This window comes from Leptodactylus fuscus, chromosome 6 (assembly GCF_031893055.1).
Source record: "Leptodactylus fuscus isolate aLepFus1 chromosome 6, aLepFus1.hap2, whole genome shotgun sequence".
Lineage (NCBI taxonomy): Eukaryota > Metazoa > Chordata > Amphibia > Anura > Leptodactylidae > Leptodactylus > Leptodactylus fuscus.
In genome coordinates, this window is record NC_134270.1 from 106,559,153 (window position 1) to 106,587,150 (window position 27,998).

A 27,998-nucleotide genomic window follows, 5' to 3' on the forward strand; every position below is an offset into this window, starting at 1 on the left:
GTCGAGTTCCGTACTCTGGCCAATCAGCACTGGCCAATGCATTTCTATGGGGAAAAGTTAGCTTGCGAAAATCGCAAACTGACAGGGATTTCCATGAAATAAAGTGACTTTTATGCCCCCAGACATGCTTCCCCTGCTGTCCCAGTGTCATTCCAGGGTGTTGGTATCATTTCCTGGGGTGTCATAGTGGACTTGGTGACCCTCCAGACACGAATTTGGGTTTCCCCCTTAACGAGTTTATGTTCCCCATAGACTATAATGGGGTTCGAAACCCATTCGAACACTCGAACAGTGAGCGGCTGTTCGAATCGAATTTCGAACCTCGAACATTTTAGTGTTCGCTCATCTCTAATTGGAGTACATTTACTGGACAGACTTTTCATTTGGCCATCATTTCTGTGTTAAATAATGACTTTTGAGTTTTCCTTGCTATGAGCCATAATCATCGACATTAACAGAAACACTTGAATAATTTCACTCTGTTTTAATGACTCAGTATTAGGGTCAGTGTACACAGAGTTTTTGACGATATTTTGACGCTGTTGGGGGAACACCCCTCGGAGCACATGCTGTTGGGTCCAAATTAAAACAAAATCGTTGCCCGTATGGGGAGAACACAAAGTCACACATACTCAGATGTATATCTAAATGTTCTGACATTTGTTACGTTACTTAGCTTTTATAGAGGAATAATGGCTGTATGCTAATTTAGGCATAACAAACTACATCACATAGAAATATGAATTCTGTGTCTCGTTACGGGACATGAGAAGCTAAGTAACAGTTATGAGAAACTCAGAAACATTCCAACCTGTTTCCTAAATATGATAAGAAAGCACAATTGTAAGTCTCTCATAGTAGCTGCGTGAGAGAGATGAGACATTAGTGAAAGCAAAATGGAATATACACAGACAAGATTGCGGAATGCTAATCTCTCTCTTTACACAGATATTTGTCCCCTCACGACGTTGAATCCGCCTCAAAAGCAGCCTCTAAAAAAAGCCTCCCAATAGAGTTCTATTGGGACACTTTTTTTGGAAGCTGATTTTGAGGCGGATTCAGCGTCAAAATCCTCGGACAGGAGTAACCTTTATCTCCCCCCCCACTGTCATAATGAAAGTGCTAGTAGGCAGGGGCCTGGACAGCTGGTGGCCATGGTCTGTATTTGGACTGCAGTCCGCCAGTTGAGTATCCCTCTTTTAGTATATATATGTATCCCAGGTTATATATATATATAACCTGGGATATCTTCTGGTATGTAATTATACATGCACAGCAGCTATGAGTTACATATGTTCTTGTATATAGTGACATGAACTATGTTGATATAACCTGAGCATTTATGGGCCATGCTGGTATATATTGGCCTTATATGAATAAAATGTATTATTATTTTACGGTATATAATCGTGTCCTGCTGGTACTTTAGGCCGACTAGCAATGGTTTAGATTGAGGTCACAATACAATTCCATTTACTGATTGGTACTGTATATGACATAAATATAGTTCAGCTGTATGTTGCTAATATTGCACTGTATGGTATAAATAATGGACAGAGAAGATGAGGTTCTCCAAGGAAAATTTTTATTTTCCATTCATTCTGAGATTTATCAGTAGTTCTGAATATGTTAGCAGAGCAAATCCTATGATCATGGCAATAGAAGAGATACTGCACGCCACACAAATATAATCACAGTGGTGTAGTCACTGACATTCTAGGGTGGTGATGGCTAACCTATGACACACATATGTCAAAGGTGACAATGCAAGACATTTTGGGTGACATACATTTTCGGAACCTCAGACTGCCTCATGGAATATTTATTATTTTTTTTTAAATCAGCAATAAGCAAATGCTGATAATTTTTTTACTCACCTGTCCACTCTCCTGTTCTTGCGGCTTTCGTTGCCTCCTCTAGGCAGGTCTACACTTACCTTAAATCACTACGCTGGAGGCGACCATGGAGGGCATCCAGGACTGGAGCATGGACAGGTGAGTAAAAATTATCGGCTGCTACTCTACTGTTGTGGGGATGGCACCCGAGTTTCGCTACGATTTTTTTTTTTTAGGAATTTTGACACACTCTTAAAAAAGTTAGCCATTACTGTTCTAGGCAATATAGGAGTTACTGCACAGAAAATGCAGGAAAAAAGCCCAGAGTGATCAGCTCCATAATGCCTGGGTGTCTACTGTCATGTAGCTGGATGGTCATATTGTGTAGGACAGGTTGCATTATCTATTGAAGTGAATTCTGCATAATCACACAACCTGTAAACAGGCAGGGCAGCCATGATTTCTAATCCTTTATGGAGATATTTATGAAGTAATTTACACCTATATTTGGCATAAATTGCACCTTTTTGGGAGGGCTTGTTTGCTTGCTGTGCTTTATTTATGAAGCATTTACACATTTTTTACAGATGTTTTTCTTCCCTCACCACTTTTTCCTTTTTTTTTCTTAAAGGAAAAGGGACATGTCCAAAATGGAGTTTCTTTTCTCGCACAGCATTGGATTCACAATTCTATGTTTTACATTTTGTACAAAATTTGTTGCGCTGGAGTCCTGGTGTTCAAATCCCGCCAAGGGCATTAAACCATCTGCAAGGAGTTTGTATGTTCTCCCCGTGTTTGCATGGATTTCCATCCCATATTCCAAAGACATACTGATAGGGAAAAATGTACATTGTGAGCTCTATGTGGGGCTCACAATCTACATAAAAAAAAAAGAAAAAAAGAAAAATGCACATGACCAAAAATAATAATAAAAATATATATATATATATATATATACTGCTCAAAAAAATAAAGGGAACACTCAATTAACACATCCTAGATCTGAATGAATGAAATATTGAATACTTTGTTCTGCACTAAGTTGAATGTGATAACAACATCACACATAAATCATCAATGAAAATCGACTTTATTAACCAATGGAGGCCTGGATTTGGAGGCCCCCCCCCAAAAAAAAAAAAAAAAAATTAAGGTGGAAAAACACACTACATGCTGATCCAACTTGATGTAATGTCCTTAAAACATGTCAAAATGAGGCTCAGTAGTGTGTGTGGTGCAACGTGATGTTGGTGGATGGCGCAAGACTTGATTTCCCAGATGTGCTCAATCAGATTCAGGTCTGGGGAACGGGCGGGCCAATCCATAGAGTCAATGCCTTCATCTTCCAGGAACTGCTGACATACTCCAGCCACATGAGGTCTGGCATTGTCCTGCATTAAAAGGAACCCAGGGCCAACTGCACCAGCATATGGTCTCACAAGGGGTCTGAGGATCTCACCTCGGTACCTAATGGTAGTCAGGCTACCTCTGGCGAGCACATGGAGGGCTGTGCGGCCCTCCAAAGAAATGCCACCCCACACCATTACTGAACCACTGACAAACCAGTCACGCTGAAGGATGTTGCAGGCAGCAGTTCGCTCTCCATGTTCCCAGTGTAAACCTACTTTCATCTTCATCTGCCTCCTCCCCTTGTCTGTCTTCTTCTTTCTTCATCATGTCTGACACCTGCGCAGTCGGCTCTGACAGCAGAGACCCTGTTTAGCCGACTGCGCATGTTCAGTAAGGTCCGTACAGCCCTCCGATGCGCGAGTGAACTCGTCCAGGTGTCGGAGGGCTGTATGGACCTTACTGAACATGCGCAGTCGGCTTTAACAGGGTCCCTGCTGTCAGAGCCGACTGCGCAGGTGTCAGACATGATGAAGAAAGAAGACGACAGACAAGGGGAGGAGGCAGATGAAGGACACCCCCATTGCTGCCGAGACCTCATTAGCATACCAGTAAGTACCGATATTTCTAAGGAACAACACGACGGAGACCACATCTAAAAGTAGGAGACGAATAGCCTTTCTTAAGGCTATTCCGACATGGTTATTAGAAAAAAGAAAGTTGCTTTAATGGTAGAATCCCTTTAAGTGTTCCCTTTGTTTGTTTGAGCAGTGTAAAATGTGCTTATAAACTTGTAAATTGTCTAAATTACACAAATATGCTAAAATTAATTTCAAATATGCTTGAAAACACAAAAGGAATATTTAGAAATATATAACTACTAACTTTTTTGCCCTGTATTATTATGTATATGTGAGATATGGCAGCTGAAAATGAAAAAAAAAATTCAAATTTTCAGCATTTGCGAGTTTTTAAAAAAAATAAATTTACACAAGTTATATCAGTCTAATTTTACCTTCTCAGTAAAGTACAGCATGTCACGAAAAACAACATCAGAATCGCTTGGATGCAATATACTGTTACAGAATTATTCAATGATAAAGTCACACATGGCAAATTTCCAAAATTTGGCTTGGTCATTAAGGTCCAAAACAGGCCGGTCACTAAGGAGTTAATATTACAGGAATGGCAAATATATGGCAATTACAAGGCCATTTTTAGGTCACATTGTCAAAAAAATAGACGTAAATATCTTAATTAAAAAAGTCATTTATCATTTTACAGATCCATCAATAGACTCAGAAATCTATGAGGAATCTCTTAAGCACTTTTTATTTTTTTATTTTTAAGAGATTCCTCATATTTTTGAGTCTATTGATGGATCTGTGAAATGACAAATGATTTTTTTTTTATTTTTTTTTTAAATCTATTCTTCACATTTGTTTTTATCCCCGAGTACATGAATAAGGACGGCAAATATTTTGATTAGGCTTTTCTTCAGCAAATTCCACATGCAGATTGTATTGCCAGTCTTACTTCATTAAGAGAAGTGAAATTCGCAGTGAAAGTTTGCACACTTGCTCAATTTGTTTCAATAGGGAATACATTCTTGGCTATCCAGCTTGTGTACATGTAGTGTAAAGTATTCATATAACTTAGTGTTAGCTTCAAGTTGTAACAACCATTCACTCCTCTTTAGAGGAGAGCTGTGCTGTACTACAGGAAGCAGTTACTGCAAAATAGTAGCAGCAAGAGCTCTTCTCTATCCAGCAGTTTTCAATGACCTCACCCATGACGTTCAGATCCACTTCCGCACCCCAATCTATTTATGTGGATCATTTGCATGGTCACGTGTCGCAGTTATGTTGTATATGCTGCTCCTTAAAGGGACTAATATTTTCTTTCCATTTTATGCTGACTGCAATATTCTTCAATATGTGAATGACCAGCAGGACGTCCATACATATCCATGTTACATATTCAGTACCAGTTACATCTATAGGTGGATCTGATTAGAACAGGTTCAGTGGTCCTTTATTTTAAATAAGAAACCCAGAGAAGGCCGGTCACATTTTATTTGTGAATGACGTCAGGAGTGATTTTGTTTGATAATAAATATATATATAACATTTGAATCCTTCACTGAAAGACATATTGCACAGCGACAGTCCTTCGTCCATTAGACGAGGGATGAAACATTTCTGTAAAGTTTTATAGCAATGCAACAAGTGTGACATATAGGATTAAAAAGCCTACTGGCTCATGACCACATAATTTAAAGGGAATGTTCTGCCAACAGTGGCTTGCAAAATACAGCTCCCATTATGAAGCACAATGCATGCTGGGAGATGTAGTTTTACAGCCACTGTACAGGCACAGGTAGCAGACTGCCATCCTATGGCATGAGTAAGTCTTTTCTGGCTACCAGAGCATATTGGGAGTTGCAGTTGAAATCCAGTTGGGTAGCCATAGGGTACCCACACATTTATTCAATACTCTTCTGAACACAATTATCAAAATAACCATTTGTACATAGAACCTATGATAAATTCTAAAAAGACAGGACTCCTGACGTAAAAATAAAACAGCGAAATGATAAAAGTTCTCTCCTCCTCCTGCTACAGACCACCAGAGACAGTACAAACTCACCACATTAACTACGTGGCCTAAACTAGCAAAGACCATATTGGCCATCCCAGCTTTTGAATCAGTGAACGAAATTTCACTAAATCTATCATAATTGGATTACTAAATTTTATTATGGCTAGGGCCACACGTGGTGTAAACGCTGCAGAAAAATAAGCGCAGCGGACACACTGCAATCTCCAAAACAATTGTGTTTCTGGAAATTGCAACATGTTAATTAGATCTATATTATATCAGAGCAAATGTGTGGACTTTCTGTGAAAAGCATTGCAGGAAAACCGGTGATGGAATACCACCACGGTTTTTCTAGCAGCACTTTTTTTTTTTTTGCTGTTGAACAGTACGTGGGGCCTGAGCCTCTATGTCATAGGAAACACTAACTCTTGAGACAAGATCCAAACTTTGCATCTTTAGCTCCATATTGATCCCATGTCATTTCCAAATCAGTGTATATAGTAATAGACATTAGATCTCCAGGTACCAAATCGGATCAAGCAGAGCTATAGTGTAAAGCAGCGCGAGAAAAGAAGTTTTGTAAAGGAGTTGAATTTCTCATATTAAGTTTCATAAAACAGCAGTATTCTGTTCAGTATTTGTAAGCCAAGCCAAAAAAAGGAAACCTAAACACAAGAGAAGCAGATATTTCCACTGTAGTTTGTCTCTGCGTTTGAAATCTGAATTTGGCTTACAAATACTGATGCAAAATACTGCCCAAAATATTACTGTCTAAATGAGGTCTTGTATATCAGAATCGCAAATAACAGCTAAGGGGCGGAACTTAAAATCAGCCAACAACAAAGATGTAGGCTTATATAGACTTTAAGGAATTGGAGGTCACTGCACCCAGGGTACACAGCAGTATAAAGGAGAGAAACCAGCAGCACAATGGATTAAAGGCTGTTGAGGTATACAGGGGAGGGTGGGGGCATAGGGATGTAAAACGTCACATCTTTCTGCAATTAGGACTGAAGTCATCCAAGCTACTTATACGTTGGAGAATAAAAGCACATATCCACTGGATGCACAGAGCGCAGTTCCCTGCACGTTACCACACATAAAGGGGGCGCTACAAACTGTCAGAGAGGAAACAGAGGACACACGGGGCATTTCCCGGCAGCTTAAATACTTAGATGTGGGGACTAAAAGGGAGATCAGCAGAAGAGGGGAGAAATTTGACTGTGAGGCAGAATATAATGTGCACAAACCACGGATGACCTGATTGCTAGAAGGACCACTTGGGGGAAGGGGGTGCCAATGCTGAACAGACCCAGTGAGCCCTGGGTTTCCAATTATCAGGAGATGAACACTGATTATGTATTACTGTTGCTCTGAATGGACAGATGGCAGCAGCCACCATTGCCCATCCACAACTCATGATGAAATAATTGAAAACTGGGTTCCTCTCTGCTCTATATATCCTGTCCGATACCCTTCCCGCACTACTCTACCAGTTGGAATTGTCCCACCCATCATCTGTGGCAGGTGCCTGACTTTTGCCACCCTTTTTGCCCTTTCCTTCAGCTTCCCAGTGGCTGTCCCAGTTCTCCCAGCTGTCACTGTTGCTGTTCTTGTTGTTAGAGGTGGTCCCAGACCCCCAAACCTCCCAGCTGTCAGAGCTCTTCCGCTCAGTGGCATTTTCAGGGAAGGTCCAGCTGTCCCCACTGGGAGATTTTGTTGGCTTTTTTAATTCTTCCGAGCTGCCAAAGGTCTCCCAAAAGGACTTTCCAGGAGTGGCATTCTGATAGCTGTCACCACCACCGCCCTGTTGGTAGCCCTCGCCTGAATGGGTGCTACAAGAAGAGAACAACCATGAATACTTCAAGATAAAAGCACATTCCCTGCGTCATTACTTTTTAGAAGACAATGTAAACATTCTGGAATAGCCAGTAAAGGTCTAACACTTATCACAGCTGAGGCTAGGTTCAAATTTGCACTGAGCTCTCTGTCACTCAGGTCCACCAGGGGTAACCGACCAATGGAGAGTGTGTCTGTTAAAACAGCAGGTTATCCTCCGATACCATAAACTATGATGGGGTCTGCTGGTTTCAGAATAAAAATGGCAGAGAGAAGTCCTCTGTTCAGGACTTTACGATCTGACAATTTTCAGCAGTTTCTCGGCAGAGTCCCCAACCGAGACTCCAACGCAGAAGTGAAACCAGCCCGAGTTACAATTGTATACAATCTATGAGGTAAAGACATCACCACCACAAATCTCTTTTCTGTTCTGATAGTTTGCTACAATGTATTAGCACAGGTAAAATTTATCAAGCTGCCTAGTTCAGAGAGTCATCCACAGTGTGGATAATCTAGCTCCAGGTTTATGGATTTGGTATTTATTATAAAAACGCTTGCAGCAAGTGTTTATAAACTAAGAACAGACTTCTACGACTCACCTTTCTGTGGAGTCTTCACTTTTGCCTGAGAAGAATGTGGTGACATCCCTCCAGCTCTTGGAACCAACACCCTGAACCTGCAAGATATACAAGTGTAAGACTTTATTCACAGGACAGTGACGTTTGAGAAATCTATATGGTCTTTAGAAAGTCTTTAAGGCTAATGTCCAACCTTGTGGAATGGAGCAAAAAAGCACTGGAGAAAAAAAAACCCAGAGGATATGCATTGAATTTTTTCCTGCAGCATTTTTAAAACTTGTGTGAAGACACAGCTTTTTGTCAGTTTTTTTTTTTCCTGAAATGTGTGGATGGTATTAGTCAGAATCTCATTCACTTTGCTGGTATTTTTAAACGCTGCAATTGTTTTAAACCTGTCTAAATGTGAAGAAATGAATAGGTTTGTATGTACATATTCATAAAGTATATGTACGTTTACAAAATTAATATGTCAGTATATTTTATATATTGTGTACAATATGTGCCTATATGCAAATGGTATATGTACGCAGGTGTACAGTTTGTGCAGTATATAGGCTTGTGCATGTTCGCATATAGTATGTGAATATACTATATAAATACAGTATAAATGCACATGCGCACATATATACGTGTAGAGTAGGTGCATATGACGATATGATAGAGCAACAAGTAGCAAGGCAGGAAATACACAGGGATTTTGAGGAGGGTGCCCTTTCGTTATGTGGATGAAAACTGAAAGCAGGTGCAGAGAATGGATGTTGGGAAAAGCTTCTTGGAAAAGTAATGACACTCCCACAGTCAGGAAGTATCATATGAGCTTTAAAAAAAAAAAAAATGCGAGATATAGATAGAAAATATATATGTTCGCTCATTTTTTTTTTAATATAGTAATGTCATAAGACATAAAATGTACTAAATTTGTGTATTACCATATTTTCTGCCATATAGAAAGACCCCCAACTTTTCCAGTTAAAAATATAGATACTGATACTAAATATACCCCTTCTCTGCCTCTCAGATCTCGCTTAAGGACTGCAGTGAAGCTGCACTGGCGTGCATGCATGAGATCTGAGAGGCAGAGAAGGAAGTAATAGGATACAAGGGCGGGCCAGACAGGTGAAAGAGGCGTACTTTTCTGGGCACAGCGACATGCTCGCTCTTTTTTCCCATACCCCGGGCGTTCTGGATGCCTGCAGGTTGCTTCACTTACACCTTCCCGGGGAGGCGCCCTCTCACCTCGTCACTGCAGCCCTCAGGAGTGAGATCTGAGAGGCAGAGAAGGAGGTACTGGTAATAGGATACAAGGGCGGGCCAGAGGGATGCACTATCGCTCTGATAGTCTTGGAGACAGGGAAGTTTTCTAAATTAATTTGTGTAAGAGGACATGACTTTTGAGTAGATTTTCAGGGGTTAAAAAGTCATCTTATACGCCGGAAAATGTGGTAATATAAAATACATTTCCTGCCTTTTTTCACTTTAGTCCTGGAAAACCCTTTTAAGTTAGGCAAATACAACATCAGATGAAAGCCACACAACGTCATGTGTGAAATACTAAGTACACCCATGACCCAACAGCTTGTAGAACCACTATTAGCAGCAATAACTTAAAGTAATGGTTTTCTATATGACCATCAGTTTCTCACACAGGTTTGGCCTAATCCTATTCTTTAGGAGAAGTGCATTAATACGCCTAGGAAAGCCTTTTTAAGACCTAAGGAAGTAATAAGACTAATACCCCCATGTAGTGAACTGCATTGGAAAAGAGATGCAGTGGAAAATGTCCCTGGAGTGGTCACATGACTGTCCCAAGGATATGGGTAACTATACATTTTTTATTAATTACGTTATTTTGAAAGTAGGAGGGTGTTTAGATTAGTGTAGGGATTTTCAGTTATCCTGGACAACCCCTTTAAGGAAATCCAAAGCAAATTTCCCTTGACAATGCTGGTTGGATATCGAAGTAACAGCACCATAATTTTCCATTATCATTTTATAGACTTCTTAAAGGGAAAGTTTGCTTTTGTGCATTACTCTACAACATCTTTAAACAGCATAAACAGTAAATTTCTCATAAACATCTATTAGCTGAATCTCTTTCCATAGGAGATCACAACTGTGCCAATTGCATCATGGACAGAGTACCCCTTACCGTACATGGAGTCTACATTTTACTCATGGCTGGCAGGACAGTGCCTGGGTATATACCAAGTCATAACTCACCAGCATCAGGTCCACAGGAGGATAGCATGTATGGTAAAGGACAAACAGATTAAAGAAGGATTTGGACTCATACAGTGAGGCACAGCAGGCATTTCCAAATTCAAAGTCATTTAGGGAATAACCTCCGGAAGGGAAAACACTTTCCTGCTGCATCTCATGAAGATAAATAAGTAAAACCTTCTCTTTTGTATAGTTGGCATGTAGTGATTTAAAAGCCCTTATTTACAGCCCTTTGTGGAAACAGGCAAAACTGGTTAGTTCTTAAATCCTGACAAGCAGATATGAAGCCCTCTAGATGCTTCCTTAAGACACGTACAAAGTGGATGGAGGAGAACCCAGAATGTCACTTGAATTAGAGATGCTTGCTGAATGCCATCACACCACCTCCTACCTTAGATGCTATTACAGACATTGAACCGGTGACATCTTCAAAGATTCGTCCATCTTTTACCTATTGGGTTTGAGAAGGTGAGGACAAGGGACATGAGGTAATGAGAAAACAAAAAAGATGGTACCAAGTGGGGGAACAGCACCTTACATGCACAGCTAAACATCAGCTCCACCATATCTTATTCTCCACACACACCCAGAGATGCGTTTATCGGGCATCAGCTTTCGCAAGCTGAAAGGAGCACTTCCACATATATGCCCGCTGTCAGTATGTGTCACACATGTGATTTTAAGGAATTAGAAGAGCTTTACTTCTGACTGACCAAGACAGTCACCAACTTAAAGAGGACCTTTCATGATCTCATGCAAGTGTGGTTTTATTTACTGCTAGAAAACTGCACTGAAATCAGCACACTGTCGGCTTTCCCGGCATGTGCCCTGGTGGTGGAGAGGTCAGCGATGTTAGTTTCAGAAGGGTTGTTTCATAGCTCTGCATCATTGCTGGGCTGTTAGGAACACCCTCCCTCTTACAGTACTCGTTCATACACTCGTACTGGGGGAGCGTTTCTCACAGCTGTGTCACTGCTGGGAGGTAAGCAATTCCCTCTCTCTAAAGTACAAGGCTATGAGGAACACCCTTCTGACAGCCAGGAGATATCAGTGCCAAAACAAATAGCACCGATAGCTCCACTACAGTGGCACATACCGGGAAAGCCGACAGTGTGCTGAATTGTCAGCTTTCTAGCGGTACATAAAACCACGCTTTCATGAGGACATGAAAAGGCCTCTTTAAGGAGGGAGTCGAAGCTGGTGCAAAGATATACGTGTTAGAAATGGTGGTTTGGCCTGACCCAAAAATAAATAATATATAAAAATTAAAAATTCTTGGATGTAAATGGAGTTGAAGATATAATGTGACTCAATATGTAATTAATATATTAGCAAAAACATTCAACAATATACTTAAACTTTACAATGATGTTTAGAAGTGAAGCTTTGTTATAAGTAAGGGCAGATTCACATGACTGAGGCCTGTTCGGGAAACACGGTCCATGTGCAGACTATATTTCACAGACTGAACAGAGTGACTAAGATGCAGTGTGTTCCTGAATAGCCGGACTGCTCCAGTAGAGTTGCGGCAGGTCGGGTGCTCGCTACATCATAACCCACACCACCGAGTTCAGTCTATAAAATATAGACAGCTCTTGGATCATCCTTCATGGACGTGACTGCACGTAATTCCGGCAGTGCAGTATGCGTCAAATTAAAGAGCATGTCCACCCTGGAACAACAAAGTGTTAGATAAAATATCAACCTTGCTTATCTAGTACTGACCCCGAGTCATAATATATACTATATTCCAAATCTGCACTCTCAGTTCTGCCGGTTAGAGGGGGAACCAGCAAATTTGTTGTTAGACATACCCCTAACAACAAAGTTACACAAGATATAACTTACTGTGGGTACAAGATGCATAATTTACTGTACGGGCATTGTAACACCAGCAGACTAGTGAGCTGTGATGTATAATACAACTTAGGGTCAGTACAAAGAAAGTACAGAGTTACTCAACTTATTATGTACATTATGCATGAATGTATGGTGGACATACCCTTTAACCAGGTGTTAAAGAAGCAATTTGTGTTAGAGGCGGGGGATGTAATACATCCAAACGACATGCGTGTTCAGGAACTGTGCCAATATTAATGATGTCACAAATTAAGAAATGCCAGATAAAATGTCAGGTAGTGGGAAGAAGAGGGAGATGGTCTGCAGGGAGTGAGTTACAAAGCAGCAATGGGATAGCAGGTGGATTATGGCAGCAAGCAGCAGTGGGTAGCACAGCACTTTGCATATGGATTGTGAGTTAGTCACCACACTGAGCCCTACTTCCATCAGCAACCATCACCACATAGATACAACATGGGGAAGTTACCTTCTCCTGGGCTGGTTTGACAACAGATTCATTAATGGTCTGGCCTATCTCAGAGGCCTATCCAGGAGAGAAAGAAGAGGACAGATGTCAGGGCAGAGGGCGAGGCTCCCATGACACAGATTACATGCATGGACCATGTATGTGAAGGACAAGACATGCAAACAAAACCAATGAGGACAAGTCATGCATTGGAAACTGAGATCAGACAGCCAGTCAAACAGAGCACGGGAGGAAGAAGAAGGAGTCTCAGCTGCAGGAACCAATACAAGGTCATGGAGTTTTTAGGATCTACCTAAAATGTTCAGCAATACTCTACTTACATAGCATGTACTCCATACACATCCAAAAGTGCATTATGGATTCTGCTTGAAATCCATCAGTACTGGACTTACATTAAGTATCCAACTACCAAAGTGGGAAAGGCAGCCATCTTGCCCTTGTGGAAGGATCAGTTCTGACAGAAGGGATGCACAATATATGACAACTAACCTACACAGAGTGACACGTGCAGGTGTGAACGGGTCACCTGCACTGACATTATGCGGCATTACATAAAAGAACAGAGATGTAGTTTGCCTTCATTTGCTCAGATCATCGCCATACAAGTAGTGTACAGACTACATCACTCACAATTCAATGCAGCAAAGAACTATCTGTGCAGACACTGAACTAGGGTCTTCAGTGAGTACGGAAGCAAGATAAGTAAGCTACAATTTTTAAAGCAGTTCTGGATGCAAGTGAGTATCAGACATGGTTTAACCCAATTTACTCATCATTATATAGTCTTTAAGTTATAATAAAACTCCATTTTATTAAACACAATGACCACATTGGACCTGGCATATGACCAACAGAAAAAGGCAGAGGTAAAGTGACACAACAGGAGGAGTAGTGATTTAGCAGAGACATTGAACAGCCCGATAATGACCTACGATATCATAACATACTTGTTGCATTAACCAGGCCTGTGCTATGGAAAGTAGGAAACAGATAAAAGGAAGAAGAGGCCTTGGGACCTGGACACAGACAGACACGACGGTTCAGACTGTCACACACGGACCATGCACACATATACATATGATGCCTGGATTACCGAATCCGGAGGATGCTTGTTCCCTCCCCAAAACTGCACATGGCAGTGATGGCAGGGGGAGGGAGAGAAGAAACTAACTTTAGCGATCATACAGAGACCCTTTAAGTTGTTTTTTTTTTTTTTAAATAAACAAAACCGACACCTCGTTAAAGGGGCTCTATCAGCAGATTTATGGATTATGAGCTAAAGATATGCCTGGATAGCTTTTAAAAAGGCTATTCAGGTGCTGCTATTCGTTTGTAAAAAGATCCCCCTCTTTTTGTTAACTACTTTGGTAATGGCGCTACTGCGCCATTTTCCTATAGAGAACAAGTGAGCTGGCACTGGAGCATGCACAGTAGCGCGCCAAAGGGAGCACTACTGCGCATGCTTTCAATCGAAACCGCCGTGAATAAGCAGGAGGAGGTGGGGCTTGGAGACAGCGGTGGGGGTGCAGAAGCCATGATTCTAATTAACAAAAACGGGGGGGGGGGGGGCTTTTTACAAACTAATAGCAGTACCTGAATAGCCTTTAGCTCATAATCCGCAAGTCTGCTGATAGAGCCCCTTTAACACCCGACTATTGCGACTACCCTAGCTTAAAAGTTATACGAGTTACCATGTAAACCTGAGCTCCATACTAGTGAAGCTCAAGCTGTGGAAATAATCAGCAAGCTGATCCTTTACTTTCACTGGCTCAACAACCCTAAAATTTCACCTGTATCCAAGCTTAGAAACATATGAATATTAACTCATTTACATACAGGACTGAGATCTTAGACTACTTGGATATTCATGAACTGCAGCTAGCACACTTATGACAGTTTCATTCTAACTGAATGTTTCTAATACTGTCCTTCCCCTCAAAACATTCTTCCTGTAAACCATCAAATAAAAAACACCAGATTTATCATCTGCAGCTTGCTGATGGTTTCCATGTGTCAAGCTAAACAAACTCGAAAATAAACCAGCAAGTGCTTCACAATACGAAACCTCTTTTCTTTTCCTCTCCCTCTTTTTAGCATTAGAGAGGTATCTGCATCATATACGGTACACAAGGAGGACAAAGGGAAGTATTTTACACAGGATAAATAGTTACAGGTAACTCTATAGTGCCCATACAGAGGGAAATAACATTTTACAAAATGGAAAATGACGATTTTTTTTTTTTTTTTTTTTTCTTTTTTTAATACACATTTCAGCTGTTTTCACATGTTGAATGGGAAAACAAGCATATTTGGCTAGGATGGGAATACCCCCTTTAAAAAGTGGCATCCAAGAACCACAGATTTCTGCCAGGATGCTGGCAAAGGTGAACAATAAAAAAAAAGTAAAACAATAGTCACTTGTCCATGGCGCTCCCCCAGCTTCAGGAAAGGAACCAGAACACAGCAGGTGACATATGTGATCGATGTCCTGGTTCCTTTCCTTAGGCCACTGATTGGCCTCAGTGGTCACGTGCAGCAAGGATAAGGACTTCCCCCAAAACAAGCTCCCAGGCGCGGTGTGGGACACTGGAGCTTGGGGGTATGGTTTTGTTTTTTTTAAATCTCTTTTTTCTCTGTCTTCTCCGGCCTCCTGGGAGGGGAGGTTGACAATCAATCGGATACTTGAAGGGGCTGCAGCACTCAAGCAAGCACTATGGACTTTTCTTGTATACCAGACATAGAATTGTATATTGCATAGAGGCTGTGCTTTGAATTGCATCTAAATTCCATTCTCTAAAATGGGAGAGATACAGAAATGACAAACAAACGTGATGTCAGAGAGCTGCAGAAGAGATCACAATTAGAGATGAGCGAACACTAATCTAAACAGCCGTTTCGAATAGCACGCTCCCATAGAAATGAATGGAAGCGGCTGGCACGCAGACTTTGCCGGCGGCCAGCCGCTTAACCCCCCCGCGTGCCAGCTACGTCCATTCAATTCTATGGGAGCGTGCTATTCGAAACGGCTGTTTAGAATAGTGTTCGCTCATCTCTAATCACAATGCTCACCCAAAAGCTATAGCCCCTTCAAATAGCTGATCAGCAAGGGTGCCAGGGGATGGACCTCAACTAAGTAATTACCAAAAAGCCTATAATAAAAATAGGCTTCAATAATTAAGTACATTAAGTACAAAAAAAAAAAAAAAAAAAAAAAAACAAAACAAAAAAAAAAAAACACATTTAAAGGGAATGCATTAGAAAAGCAAAATGTGGCTTCTTCTACTCTTGACCAAGAGGCTGGGTTTACAACAGTGCTTGGGTTCCATTTGGAGATTCCGTCCCTGCATCCACTTGAAAAATGCATTTTTCAGGTAGAAACCCTGCAGACCCCATTACAGTCTATTTCTAGTACAGTCTAGTTTCGGTGAGCGGATTGGGTTTCTGTTTTTGGGTCTCCAAGTGGACCTGCAGAACGGAAACCCCAGCACAAGTGTGAAGCTAGAGTAAGCTGCTTCAGAAACAGTCAATTGACTTGAGGAGAAGTGCAGTTTCTGGAAGAAAGCAGCCATGTTTTTTGTTAAATTTTAGACATCTCCTCTAGGCTAAAGCCCCAAAAATGCAAACGTAGCAGATATTTTTCTGTGTGGAGGGGATTAGCCAAAATCCCATACAATTTGCCAGTACTGTAAATCACAGTGTTTCCACAACACGGGGCCTGACCTTATACAGGGTTTTCCATGATTTAGAGCAAACTCAGGTACAGCCAGGATGGGAGTTTAAATAAACATACTGACCTTTCCCTGGAGCTTCAGTCCTGGTCTTTCCACCCCCCTCTTCACCAGAACTTGCTCCACTGGGAACAAATAGGATCACATAACTGCTGAGACCAAATCAGCAGCCACTGAAGAAGAACTGGTTATGCCACTGACACAAGTCACCAGTTACTCAGTGACCAAGCGAGCCTTGGCACAGAAGGGCAGGGGTACCAGGGCTGTAGATGGGCGTATCTGTGATAAAACAGTATAATTTTTTTGGTTTACAACGACTCCAACTGCCCCCAGTTTTACTCTAAATCCTGGACAACACCTTTAAGTAATGTAATAGGCTGTGCAGATATAATGGTACAAATAGATTGCATATGATCCTATACACAATATACTATAATGCACCATTATATTTCTAGCACGTTATACACAGGAAGGAATGTTCCCAAATAATTCAACATAGCATAATCTCCATATAGAAGTCTGAATAACTTAGGCATTGTCCACAACTTTTCCTTTGTGTACACAGGAACTAGGCCATTAAGACATTATAGAGAATCGGCTGCTATCATTTACATGGAAATGCCTGGCCTTAGGTAGAGGTGTGGTCACACATTTGTTTCTGCCATACCCCCATGTCCTTATGTAAACCCTTCACAATTCTTTAACACTAACCTTCTGTGTTGCTTGGGTTCCAAGCTTGGAAGCCTGAAAAAGAAAGAAAAATCATTATACTCATAAGCAGATCAGGTTTTGGTCACACCACATTAACCTTTGCTTAGAAGGACTCATACTCCATAACAGCATCCAACAGCCCGGAGATTAATGCAGAGGTGGCGACACATGCTGGGCTCTCCCATTAATTCACTAGCTGGATGCAGCAAATGTATCTCTCTTGAAGGAAGATACCTCCAGACAAGGCTGGGGAAGTAGCCGTAGGGGAGCAGCCATTCATTTAGAGTACGTCCTTTGGCTATACCATACACTTCTTACGCATGAAAATCTTTTCTGACGTTTTCAAGACCAAGGGTTTTATATTCCTGAATATTCACAATTAAGTCACACTTTTTGGAATTCCAAATTCTAAGGGCAAATATTTTAGACTTTTTCCACCCATATTGGGAGGACAGATATGTGCTTTAATATGGTTCTAAGACAGTATCAGTATCTTTTAAGATTTATATAGGGTAAAAGGGCCATTTAGTCGGCATTGAGACAGATTATTTTCACTGGCTGGTAAAAATGTTAAGGTGAATATATTAGAGGTTTTTCATTCTGTTCTACCTCGTAATGCATTTTACTTTGGTGACCAGTGGTATATAAAATGCATGGCTGTTGCTATGAGCTCACCCATGCCACCTACCTTGGCTATGGTGGATGAGCAGCGTGTTTTCAGTCCACATAATCTATGGGTAAATTATGTTGAGCACTAAACAAGATTTAAAAAATTCTTGCTCTGGTCCTGGTGATAACATGATTGCCAGGTAGTTGCGGTCTTTGTCATGGCAGACCCAGATCACAAATCTTCAAATGAAAGGTAGCTCAACTGCAGTAACCTAGTTTGGTCTCTACACAGAGAGTAGAGCTGTCTGCTTCCTGAATACGTTGTCTGTATCAGTCAATCAGCGCAGCTTACTGAGTGGGGTGTAGAGTGCTAGAAACACATCAGTCTGATGATGACCTATCCTATAGCCATTAATATTTTTAGCTCGGAAAACTTCAAGTAAACTCATACACTTGTTTTATTTATTTTGATTTGCTTGAGACCACAAAAGGTCAATGCTAGATCAGGAGACTAGATGGCAGCAGTGGAGAAGGAACATAAATAAAATAAATATGACTTACACTTTCCTTTGCAGCAGAGGCAAATTTACTTGCTCCAACAGTGAAGCTGCTCCAGCCCTATATGAGAGAATAGGAATGTAAATGAATGCAACAATTCATTAATTAAGAAAATGGTAGTAGAAAAGTCCTAAAGCTAATAATTCTGTTATCAATGTATCTCCAACATACCGAGTACAATGAGGTCATTGCGTTGTTCAGAAAATCGTCTTCTTTTTTCGGAGGATTAACAGTGTTACCGAAGCCAACATATCTATTCTCCTGGTTGCCGCCACCACCACCACTGGAAAGGAAGAGTTAATTAGTGAGGGAATGCCAATCCCAGAGGGTACACCGCACTAGTGTAGTGCTTAAACTGCTTGTAAGTTTTCCATTCAGATTGTGCAAGTATTTTTGAGTGTGTGTGTGTGTATATAAAAGTAACAATATCTCTAGGACCTACCCCTGATAGGAATTAACATCATCGTTCAGCCAGTCCTCAAAGGCTTTGTCCCCAGTGGGGGCTCCAGTGTGGCTACTTGTGTTTGAGCTGTAAACAGAGAATAAAATGTATATAAGTAGTCAGACAGAAGACTCCAAAATGGCAAGAATGAGTTGGTGCCTCCTTACCGGTGAGATGAGCCACCCATCATTTTGGGCTGAGGCGGAGTCCAGTTCTTGGCAGATGAGGTTTCTTCAGACCATTCTCGACCTTCAGCCAAAGTAGCAATCTGCAGAAAGATGATCAAAAGGTCAGCAAAGGGGTACAAAACAGGTGCGTACTGGACACAGTGAGGTAAAACACAGATCATGCTAGACCCAATTCATTCTAACCTCTTTGTGTAAGAGCTTGGCCACTTAGTACACAATTCTCTAAATATATCATAGATAGCAATACTTTAGTCATACAACTAAGTTTACTTTGCCCCAGCTCTGCCAGGGAATGCCCTGACTGCTTCGGTATTGGCAATGTAAACTATGTAAGCCAACATCCACAATGTCTAAGACACAAAATGGCAGTGATCATGTGATTTATGCACATGACCGCTTCCTGCAGAATGAAAACTGGAAACATCCAGTGCATGAGCAGGAAAGGCGGCAGAATCTCTAGTACCAGCCCTAGAGCTGGAGGGGTCACATGCACACATCAAGTGACACAGTGGATGCCAAAAAAAAAAAACCCACACAAAACACCAACATCATTATGTGTGCAGAAGAGGAAACTTAGACATCCCTATAACAAAGAGGTCTTTATAGTTAGAACAGTCAAACTACAAGAGGTTGTAAAGGCAGATACAATCTAACAAGTGACACATACATATATATTTTACACACACCGATCTACAGTACATTTCAATATCTCTACCACATGATGAAAAGTGTATAACTGTTGCATTCTTCCATTTTACAGGTATGTAGTGCACCAAGTATATCCCCAGGCAGGTCATAGAGTTCTACCTGCCACTGATCACTTGTGTATCACCTGTATTTGTATTAATTAAAACAATATAATGAAATATTAAATTGTTTCTAATCTGTAGGTTTTTTTATTATTATTTTCTGTACATGCCTGAACTGCTGTCACCTGCATTTAGATACATGATTTACAGCAGCCCCATGGACCACAGAAACTGTCCAGAGAAGTCCATTAAGGTCTATGGAAGAATTTTCTAGACATCCTCCGAGATCGGTGTAATGGTCAATGTGAAAGAAGGGGGAGAGGGGAAGCTGTGGGCATCATTTATACTATGAGATACACTGACTGAGAAAATGGTATTAAGAGAACACTGTGGTTGGCGCTTTGGAAGAGTTTATTTTTCAGGTGGTGTCACAAAGAAGCCCTATGGCTGGTGCTATGAAATATTTGTGGATGCTACTGTTTAAAGGACTACAACAGATGGCACTGGGTAGAGGATATTTATGAATAGGACTACACAGTGGCTGGCACATCTTAATACCCATTTCAGCTGCTGCAAGATTCTTGTCACCTGTAGTTGTGTGACTTGCATGAAAGCACTCTATATAGTTAAAGGATTCCTTGGTGATCTCTTATTTACATTATGGGAGTCATGCCCCATATACATATCAGAACAGGCCTCACCTTGTCCCGGTAAAGAGCTGCAGCTTTACTATTGTACTTTTCCTGAAGACTCCAGCAAGGGTCGTAGTCGTCTTGGGACTCCAAGAACTGTCGGTACTTGCCGTTACCCCCGACCTTCATCTTCTCCAGCTCCACATCCTTCCATTTGTCCATAGTGACTGAACGCACAAAGCTACAGAACAGAGAGCACAGTCACAGTTGATGTTCAAAGGAGTTTTTGTAAGCAATGGTCATCAATTTCAGATTTGTAAGGCACAGACACCAGACATTCCCATTGATCAGCTGTTCTCAGCACCAATACACAGGGAATGAGAGAATGAAACAGGAAAAAAGACAGCTCTGTTCCACGTGTAGTGGTTAAACTGATTTACTGCAGCTTAGAAGATCTTCAGTTGGCCTGACCAACATACAGAGAAGAGAGTCATCTGCTTCTTGCTCCATTCTCTACTGATAACAGCTGATGGATGTCCACCAAGTATGTCCAAAGATATACTGATAGGGAGTTTAGATTGTGAGCACTATATGATACAGTGCTGACAATATCTGTAAAGTGCTGCGGAATATGAAGACGTTATATAAGCAAGCTAAGTAAATAAAATGAGTAAGCTAATTAAATATCGGTGACACGTGTCTAGAACCCTTCAATCTGGTATAGAATAGGTCATTGGTATTTTAATAGTGAGGTCAAGCTAGTAGTTTAGTCTTATCCTCCCATGTGATACAGTGTCAAAAAAGTGGCTTCTCAGAATGCCATTGTAGGCCTATTCATTCAGCTTTATGTGTATTAAGAGAGATGATTAATAAAGGGGTCAACTTGGTTGGGCTGCTTATTTAGGTAGATACTACTGCTCGGATCATGATACCGTACCCATAGAAATTAAATGAACATAGTGTAATGCAAGAACACATTGGAGGGAATTTATTAAGAAATGATGTTTCCCATGACAGTCTTAATAAAGCCCCTAACTCTGCCACAGTCCATTTGAATTATTAAGAAAATGTAATCTCTTAATAAATCAGGGACATTTTCGTATGTCAGAATGCAAGTGTATGCCAGTCAAGAACTAGCATATATTCCTATGTAACTAACTCTTGGCAGTTTTCTGGCACAATTTTTAAATAAATTTATCAGGCCAAGGCAATCCTGGTCCATGAAACCTACCCAAAAATTAAAAAAAAAAGTGGCAAGCAAAATACAAAAAAATTGTAATATCTTTGGAGCAAAAATGTACCATGTTCCAAAGATACACCAAATTAACACCTACCTATGCCAGAAAACTGGCGTAGTTGGGTTAATAAATTAACCCCGTTGAGCCCCCTAGATTTCAGAGCTCCTACAAGTGGAGAATTCTGATCCCACATCTAAGCATAGAGACATGAAGAGAGAAACTACACAGGAACCTGAAGTTGGCAGACAACTGGTCCTGCATCAGCCCTTAGCTATAATATTTATAGGAATTCTGTGGATACTACCTGAGGTGGACGCCAAGACCCCGGTGCTTTCCAGAGCACTCCAGACACACCCAGATGCCATAAGTAACACTGACCCATTGAGGGTTAAAGGCTCCACATTCAAAGCAGGTCTGCAAGAGCAAAGAGATACAATGAACAAATATGAATATACACTTTGAATCCCCTTCTTGTATGCGGACATCGCAGCAGAGAAACGCTCCTGCTTTTAAGAGTCCCCCATTCACATGAATAGATACCCATGTGATACCACAATGGGGTATCAACCTGAATCCTCCCGGAGAAGCAGATGGGAATAAGAACAGAACACCCCTTTAATATACCCCATTGCTTTTGAGTCATGCAGTGGACTTACATTGTTTTCATCCTCTGCTCTGACCTCCTTCAGTACTTTCCTTGTCCGAGGACTAGCCATGTCTCTACAACAGAAGAAATTGCTATCATTATCACCTCATTACATTTCCAGTATTGTCAGTCCTATGTAAATGACCTCCACTGGGGTTGTCTGGCTCATAGATGTGGGTTGTGAATAATAGAGCTCACTCTGAACTAATCCAAAAAGGAGAAAGCTTCTCTCTGTGGAGGGCCCAACATTATAAGGGCAGCCCAATGATTTCCTAAACATGGTGACATTTTTAAACTCTTCTGTGGTTGCATTCAGGGAATGTGCGCTTACTGCAAGGTAGAAAAGTTCTTGTTTAGACCTCATGCACTCATCTGTGTGCAGTCTGCGAGCCAGTCAAAATGGCACAGATAACACCGAGATTGGTATCCAAGAGCGATCCTTGCTTTCCACTGGGCAGAGCCACAAATGTGGACAGGTATAGGACTTGCACGGTAATTTGCGGCCTGAACACAGAGGCCCGGTTCACATCTATGTTTGGTATTCCGTTTGGGGGGGGGGGGGGGGTTCCCAAGCGGACTACCCGAACAGAATACTGAACGCAATAAAAAGCGGTTAGCTAAGAAACCACATGGACCCCATAGACTATAATGGGGTCCGTGTGTTTTCCACACAAAAAATGAGGAGAGAAAAGTGCTGCTTGCATGTTTCACGCAGAAACAACACAGACCCCATTATAGTCTATGGGGTCCATGTGTTTTTTTTTTAGTAGATAAATGCATTCGGTATTCTGTTTGGGGGGTGGGGGTCCCCAAGCGGACTCCCTGAACGCAAATATGAGCCAGAGCAGAGTGGTAAAAAATACCGCTGTGAGTATGGATCCATTGAAATGTATGGGTCCATACTTTTATCTGCAATTGTGGATAAAATTGCAGTTGTGTGCATGAGGCCTTACACAGAGGCTGGAAGCCTGTACAAACCTAATACTTCTCACAGTTGAGGGTGAACTACAATTGTATTCAGTCTAGATGAACACATCCCTCTAGTTTTGACTGGGTCTGTAACAATGTATCAGTTCAGACAGCATATATCAGCCTGAATTCACACTGGATATAATTGTAGCAAAGGTTCTGCTGTGATAAGTAGGAAGTGTGTACAGGATTTCACAAGTTACATGTTTCCATCACTGACAGCAAGCAGAGATCTTGAAAACTGTTTGGAAGTGAAACAACATATTAGAAATCTGCAGGATTATCCTCGCTAACAATGACAAGAATCCATCCAGGTGACATCACGGACATGTTCAGATGATGACTGAAGAGAGAATGATGCAGAGCCGCAGCACGTGGAGATTGTGTCACATACAGCTGACAAGTGTCATGTATGTATTAAGTATGACGCAGGCACATTCAAAAAAGCCTAGAAAAGCTGAACTAATGACAACACAGCTTTTCTGGAGTCCTGAAGAGTGAATGTGCCAATTTACATAATGTTAACCTGTTACGAGTTTAGGACTGAAGGAAAGGCCATCTGCAGGTGACCCCCCCCCCCCCCCCCAAAGTGCAGACCCTTCTAACAAGTTCTATTAGGGGCTGGGGGATATCCATATGTACAGCACAGCCAGGGGGCCTCCATTGCATAGCAGACTACACAGGAGCACCACGGTGCCCTCGCATAGCACAGAACTGCCTAAATAAACCCAATGGAGGGCTCTAACGCTGGTGTTCCCCTTTACAATCCCGACACGTCCATTCATACAATTCATTTCAATGAATCAATGAGTTATACAATGAGCGGAGAACAGGAGATGACCCAGCCATGTCGCAGCTACATATGACTAGAAGACTGTCACGATACTCTTGTGAGATACAGCGATAGTCATGAATATGTGGCAGTAATGGTGGACGTGGCAGGTAAGGTGAATAGGATGACTGGCCGTATAAGGTCCAGGTGTCGTGCCTACCTGTAAGAGCTGGGTGTGAAGCTTCTTTGAGGTCCGGATCTCGGCGGTGAGCTGCCCCTCTTCTCGGTCACTGCACGGCGGCCGGTGTACGGTGTCTCTCTCACTATATGGCAGCCATCTTCCGGCTACGTTGCAGCTTCGCTGAGGATTGTGGGCCGGCTGCAGGTTAACCCAGCGTGTGCCGCTTTGCTGCGTAGATAAGGAGGTGGGAGGGGCTAGGTAATGGCGACGGGAACAGGGATGAGGTGTGGAAGTGTTAGGCTGTTGTGTTGTATCAGTATACACTATGAGCACAAGCATACAGAGCATCAAATGTTCTCACATCAAAGATGGTGGCACAACTGAGAGTTACAGCCCAAATCTGCCGTACACATCCCAGCTACAGAGCTCGTGTAGTAATACTGCCATACAGAAAACATATATATATTAGTGCTGTACATAACCCAAATAATACTGCCATACAGAAAACATATAATAGTGCTATACATAGTGCATATAACACTGCCATGAAGAACTCAAATAATAGTGCCATACATAGCCCAAATAATACTGCCATACCGAACCCATATAACAGTGCTGTTCACAGCCCAAATAATACTTCCATACAGAACCTATATAACAGTGTATACATAGCCCAAATAATACTGCCATACACATCCCAGCTACAGAGCTCATGTAGTAATAAATAATACTACCATACAGAAATCATTAAATAGTGCTGTTCACAGCAAAAATAATACTGCCATACAGAAAACATATAATAGTGCTTTTTACAGCCCAAATTATACTGCCATACAGAAAACATATAATAGTGCTATACATAAAATACTGACATTCACAACCAATATAATAATGCTATAGACTTCGCAAATAATACTGCCATATGGATCCCATGTAATAGTGCTATGCATAGCCCAAATAATCGTGACATACAGAACCCATATAAGGCTGTGGCCGCACGTGGCGTAAACACGATTTGCCCACAGCGGAAACGCTGCAGAAAAAAATCGTGTCATTTTACGGTCAAAGCAAAGTGGATGGGATTCTAGCAAATCCCATACACACTTTGTGGTAAAAACCACGCAGCGGACACACGGCGATTTCCAAAACTGATGTGGTTTTGGAAATCGCAACATGTCAATTATACCTACGGAAACACCAGCGGTTTCCCCATCGATATAATTGAAACGCACTACACATTGAAATCAAGGGGTTAAAAAGCCTCCCATTGATTTCAATGTGTAGCGCCCCGTAAGCCGGCATCCATTGAAGTGAATGGGATCTGTTTTGAGCGCTCACACTCTGACATGTGTATACGTGTCTGAATGCGCGGTGCGTTACTCCGTGGGAACGGAGCCTCATAGTGCTATACTCAGCCCAACTATTACTACCATATAGAGTCTAAATATTAGTGCCAACAAGAACCCATATAATAGTGCTATACTCAGCCAGGGCCGCCACCAGGAATTTTGGGGCCCCATACACCCTAAGTGTTTGCCCCCCCCCGCCATTTTAACACCACTTTATTTTGTGACATACCAATTATGTATTACCTCCCAACTTTTGAAGAGTAGAAAGAGGGAGAAAATGTGCGGCGCGCCCACTTTTCTGTTGACTCCACCCATTCTCATTCATTTTCATGTGCTCCCACACAGTATAATCCTCCTACAGTCACCTGTAAATTATATGCCTCCCCTCCATCTCTCCCCCAGTTTCATATACACCCTTCCTCTGCCCCCAGTTTCATGTCCCCCCCTCCATCTCTGTCCCCAGTTTCATGCTGTTCTCCCCCTTTCAACTGCCCACAGTTTCATGTCCCCCCATCTCTGCCCCAGTGTCATGCCGTTCCTCCCCTCATCTGCCCTAGTGTCATGTCATTCCCCCCTTCATCTGCCCCAGTGTCATGTCTTTCCCCCCTTCATCTGCCCCAGTGTCATGCCATTCCCGCACGGCCGCCGGTGTACGGTGTCTCTCTCACTATATGGCAGCCATCTTCCGGCTACGTTGCAGCTTCGCTGAGGATTGTGGGCCGGCTGCAGGTTAACCCAGTGTGTGCCGCTTTGCTGCGTAGATAAGGAGTTGGGAGGGGCTAGGTAATGGCGACGGGAACAGTCACCTGTAAATTATATGTCTCCCCTCCATCTCTCCCGCAGTTTCATATACACCCTTCCTCTGCCCCCAGTTTTATGTCCCCCCCTCCATCTCTGTCCCCAGTTTCATGCTGTTCTCCCCCTTTCAACTGCCCACAGTTTCATGTCCCCCCATCTCTGCCCCAGTGTCATGCCGTTCCTCCCCTCATCTGCCCTAGTGTCATGTCATTCCCCCCTTCATCTGCCCCAGTGTCATGTCATTTCCCCCTTCATCTGCCCCAGTGTCATGCCATTCCCGCACGGCCGCCGGTGTACGGTGTCTCTCTCACTATATGCCCCAGTGTCATGCCATTCCCCCCCCTTCATCTGCCCCAGTGTCCATGCCATTCTCTCCCCACCCCCTTCATCTGCCCCAGTGTCATGCCATTCTCCCACTTCATCTGCCCCAGTGTAATGCCATTCTCCCCCCTTCATCTGCCCCAGTGTCATGCCATTCTCCCCCTTCATCTGCCCCAGTGTCATGCCATTCTCCCACTTCATCTGCCCCAGTGTAATTCCATTCTCCCCCCTCATCTGCCCCAGTGTCATGCCATTCTCCCACTTCATCTGCCCCAGTGTAATGCCATTCTCCCCCCCTTCATTTGCCCCAGTGTCATGCCATTCTCCCACTTCATCTGCCCCAGTGTAATGCCATTCTCCCCCACTCATCTGCCCCAGTGTAATGCCATTCTCCCCCCTTCATCTGCCCCAGTGTAATGCCATTCCCCCCCCTCATCTGCCCCAGTGTAATGTCATTCCCCCCCCCTTTCATCTTCCCCAGTGTCATGCCGTTAGCCCCCTCCCCTTCATTTGCCCCCCCAGTTTCATGGGCCCCCTTCATTATGTTAAACACAAAACAAACACTTATTTACACTCACCCCCTTCCTTCATCGCTTCCTCGCCGTTCCTCTCTCTGACGCTCCTCTCACTCCACTGACAGGTGTAAGCGCAGTGCCGCACCTCCCATGAGGCGACCTGAAGCGAGCGCTTCAGGCGGCGCTATGCCAGGGCCTCAGGGAGGGCGGCATTTTTGCTAACCTAAGCCAGTCCAGGACAAGCTGTCCTGGACTGGCTTATCACCGAGCGGTGGTTTGGGGAGGCCACTGGAGCAGCGCTGCTCCGGCAGCCTCCCCTCACGCTCAGGCAGAGAGCAGGCAGTCTCCGGGCCTACTCTCTGCCGGCGAACGGGGCTAAGCCCCACCCCTTCACTCGGCCACGCCCCTGATCCACCCGGCCACGCCCCTGATCCGCCCGGCCACGTCCCCCAATCCGCCCCCTCCTCCCGGCGGGGGGGGGGGGGGGGGGCGGCTTTCTGCAGTTAGCTCGGGCGGCGAAAGGGGAAGGTTCACCCCTGTGTAAACGCGTCATCACATCGCGCCTACACACGCCGAAGCCGGGCGCAGCATTAAAGCAGGAGCTTAGCTGAGCTCCTGCTTTAATCGCCTGTGTATTCAGCTCATCGGCGTCCAACGGGCTCTGTGGGCCCCGGCACTTGCCCGACTATACTATAGTGACGCCGTCCCAGGGCACAATTGCTGCTGCAGGCGCCAGGGGGCCGGCCAAAACCGGGCCCCCCCCATTTTTCAATTTGGCCGGGCCCCTGACACCAGTAGCGGTAATACTGCCCTATCGGCGGCCCTGTACTCAGCCCAACTATTACT

The 27,998-nt window shown here is 42.9% G+C and overlaps 1 protein-coding gene across 5 annotated transcripts; it reads right to left on the reverse strand.

Moving 5' to 3' along the window:
* Positions 1 to 5,240: 5,240 nt before the first annotated feature.
* Positions 5,241 to 24,356, reverse strand: ARFGAP1 (ARF GTPase activating protein 1). Of its 5 annotated transcripts, XM_075277020.1 has the most exons (14): positions 24,209 to 24,356; positions 22,258 to 22,321; positions 21,906 to 22,015; positions 20,433 to 20,604; positions 18,962 to 19,062; positions 18,795 to 18,881; positions 18,524 to 18,635; positions 18,356 to 18,412; positions 17,186 to 17,218; positions 13,840 to 13,872; positions 12,747 to 12,803; positions 10,812 to 10,871; positions 8,222 to 8,298; positions 5,241 to 7,618 (listed from the first exon to the last, which is right to left on the reverse strand). In XM_075277020.1, exons 2-14 carry the CDS (start codon positions 22,315 to 22,317, stop codon positions 7,273 to 7,275), a joined length of 1,305 nt encoding a protein of 434 aa, XP_075133121.1. In that variant the 5' UTR covers positions 22,318 to 22,321; positions 24,209 to 24,356; the 3' UTR covers positions 5,241 to 7,272. The 5 variants fall into 5 exon arrangements, with proteins under 5 accessions (XP_075133121.1, XP_075133122.1, XP_075133124.1 ...); XM_075277021.1 differs by lacking the exon at positions 13,840 to 13,872; XM_075277023.1 differs by lacking the exon at positions 10,812 to 10,871 and having other exon boundaries at positions 8,222 to 8,292.
* Between the last annotated feature and the right edge of the window lie 3,642 nt (positions 24,357 to 27,998).

Excerpts from the sequence above, each read along its gene's own strand:
- ARFGAP1 (XM_075277020.1), bottom strand. The coding sequence starts at position 22,317 with ATGGCTAGTCCTCGGACAAGGAAAGTACTGAAGGAGGTCAGAGCAGAG. Across the intron at positions 18,413-18,523 it reads CAATGACCTCATTGTACTCG|GGCTGGAGCAGCTTCACTGT; the intron begins GTATGTTGGAGA and ends TCTCTCATATAG. Across the intron at positions 13,873-17,185 it reads GAACCCAAGCAACACAGAAG|TTTTGGGGAGGGAACAAGCA; the intron begins GTTAGTGTTAAA and ends TGCCATGTGCAG.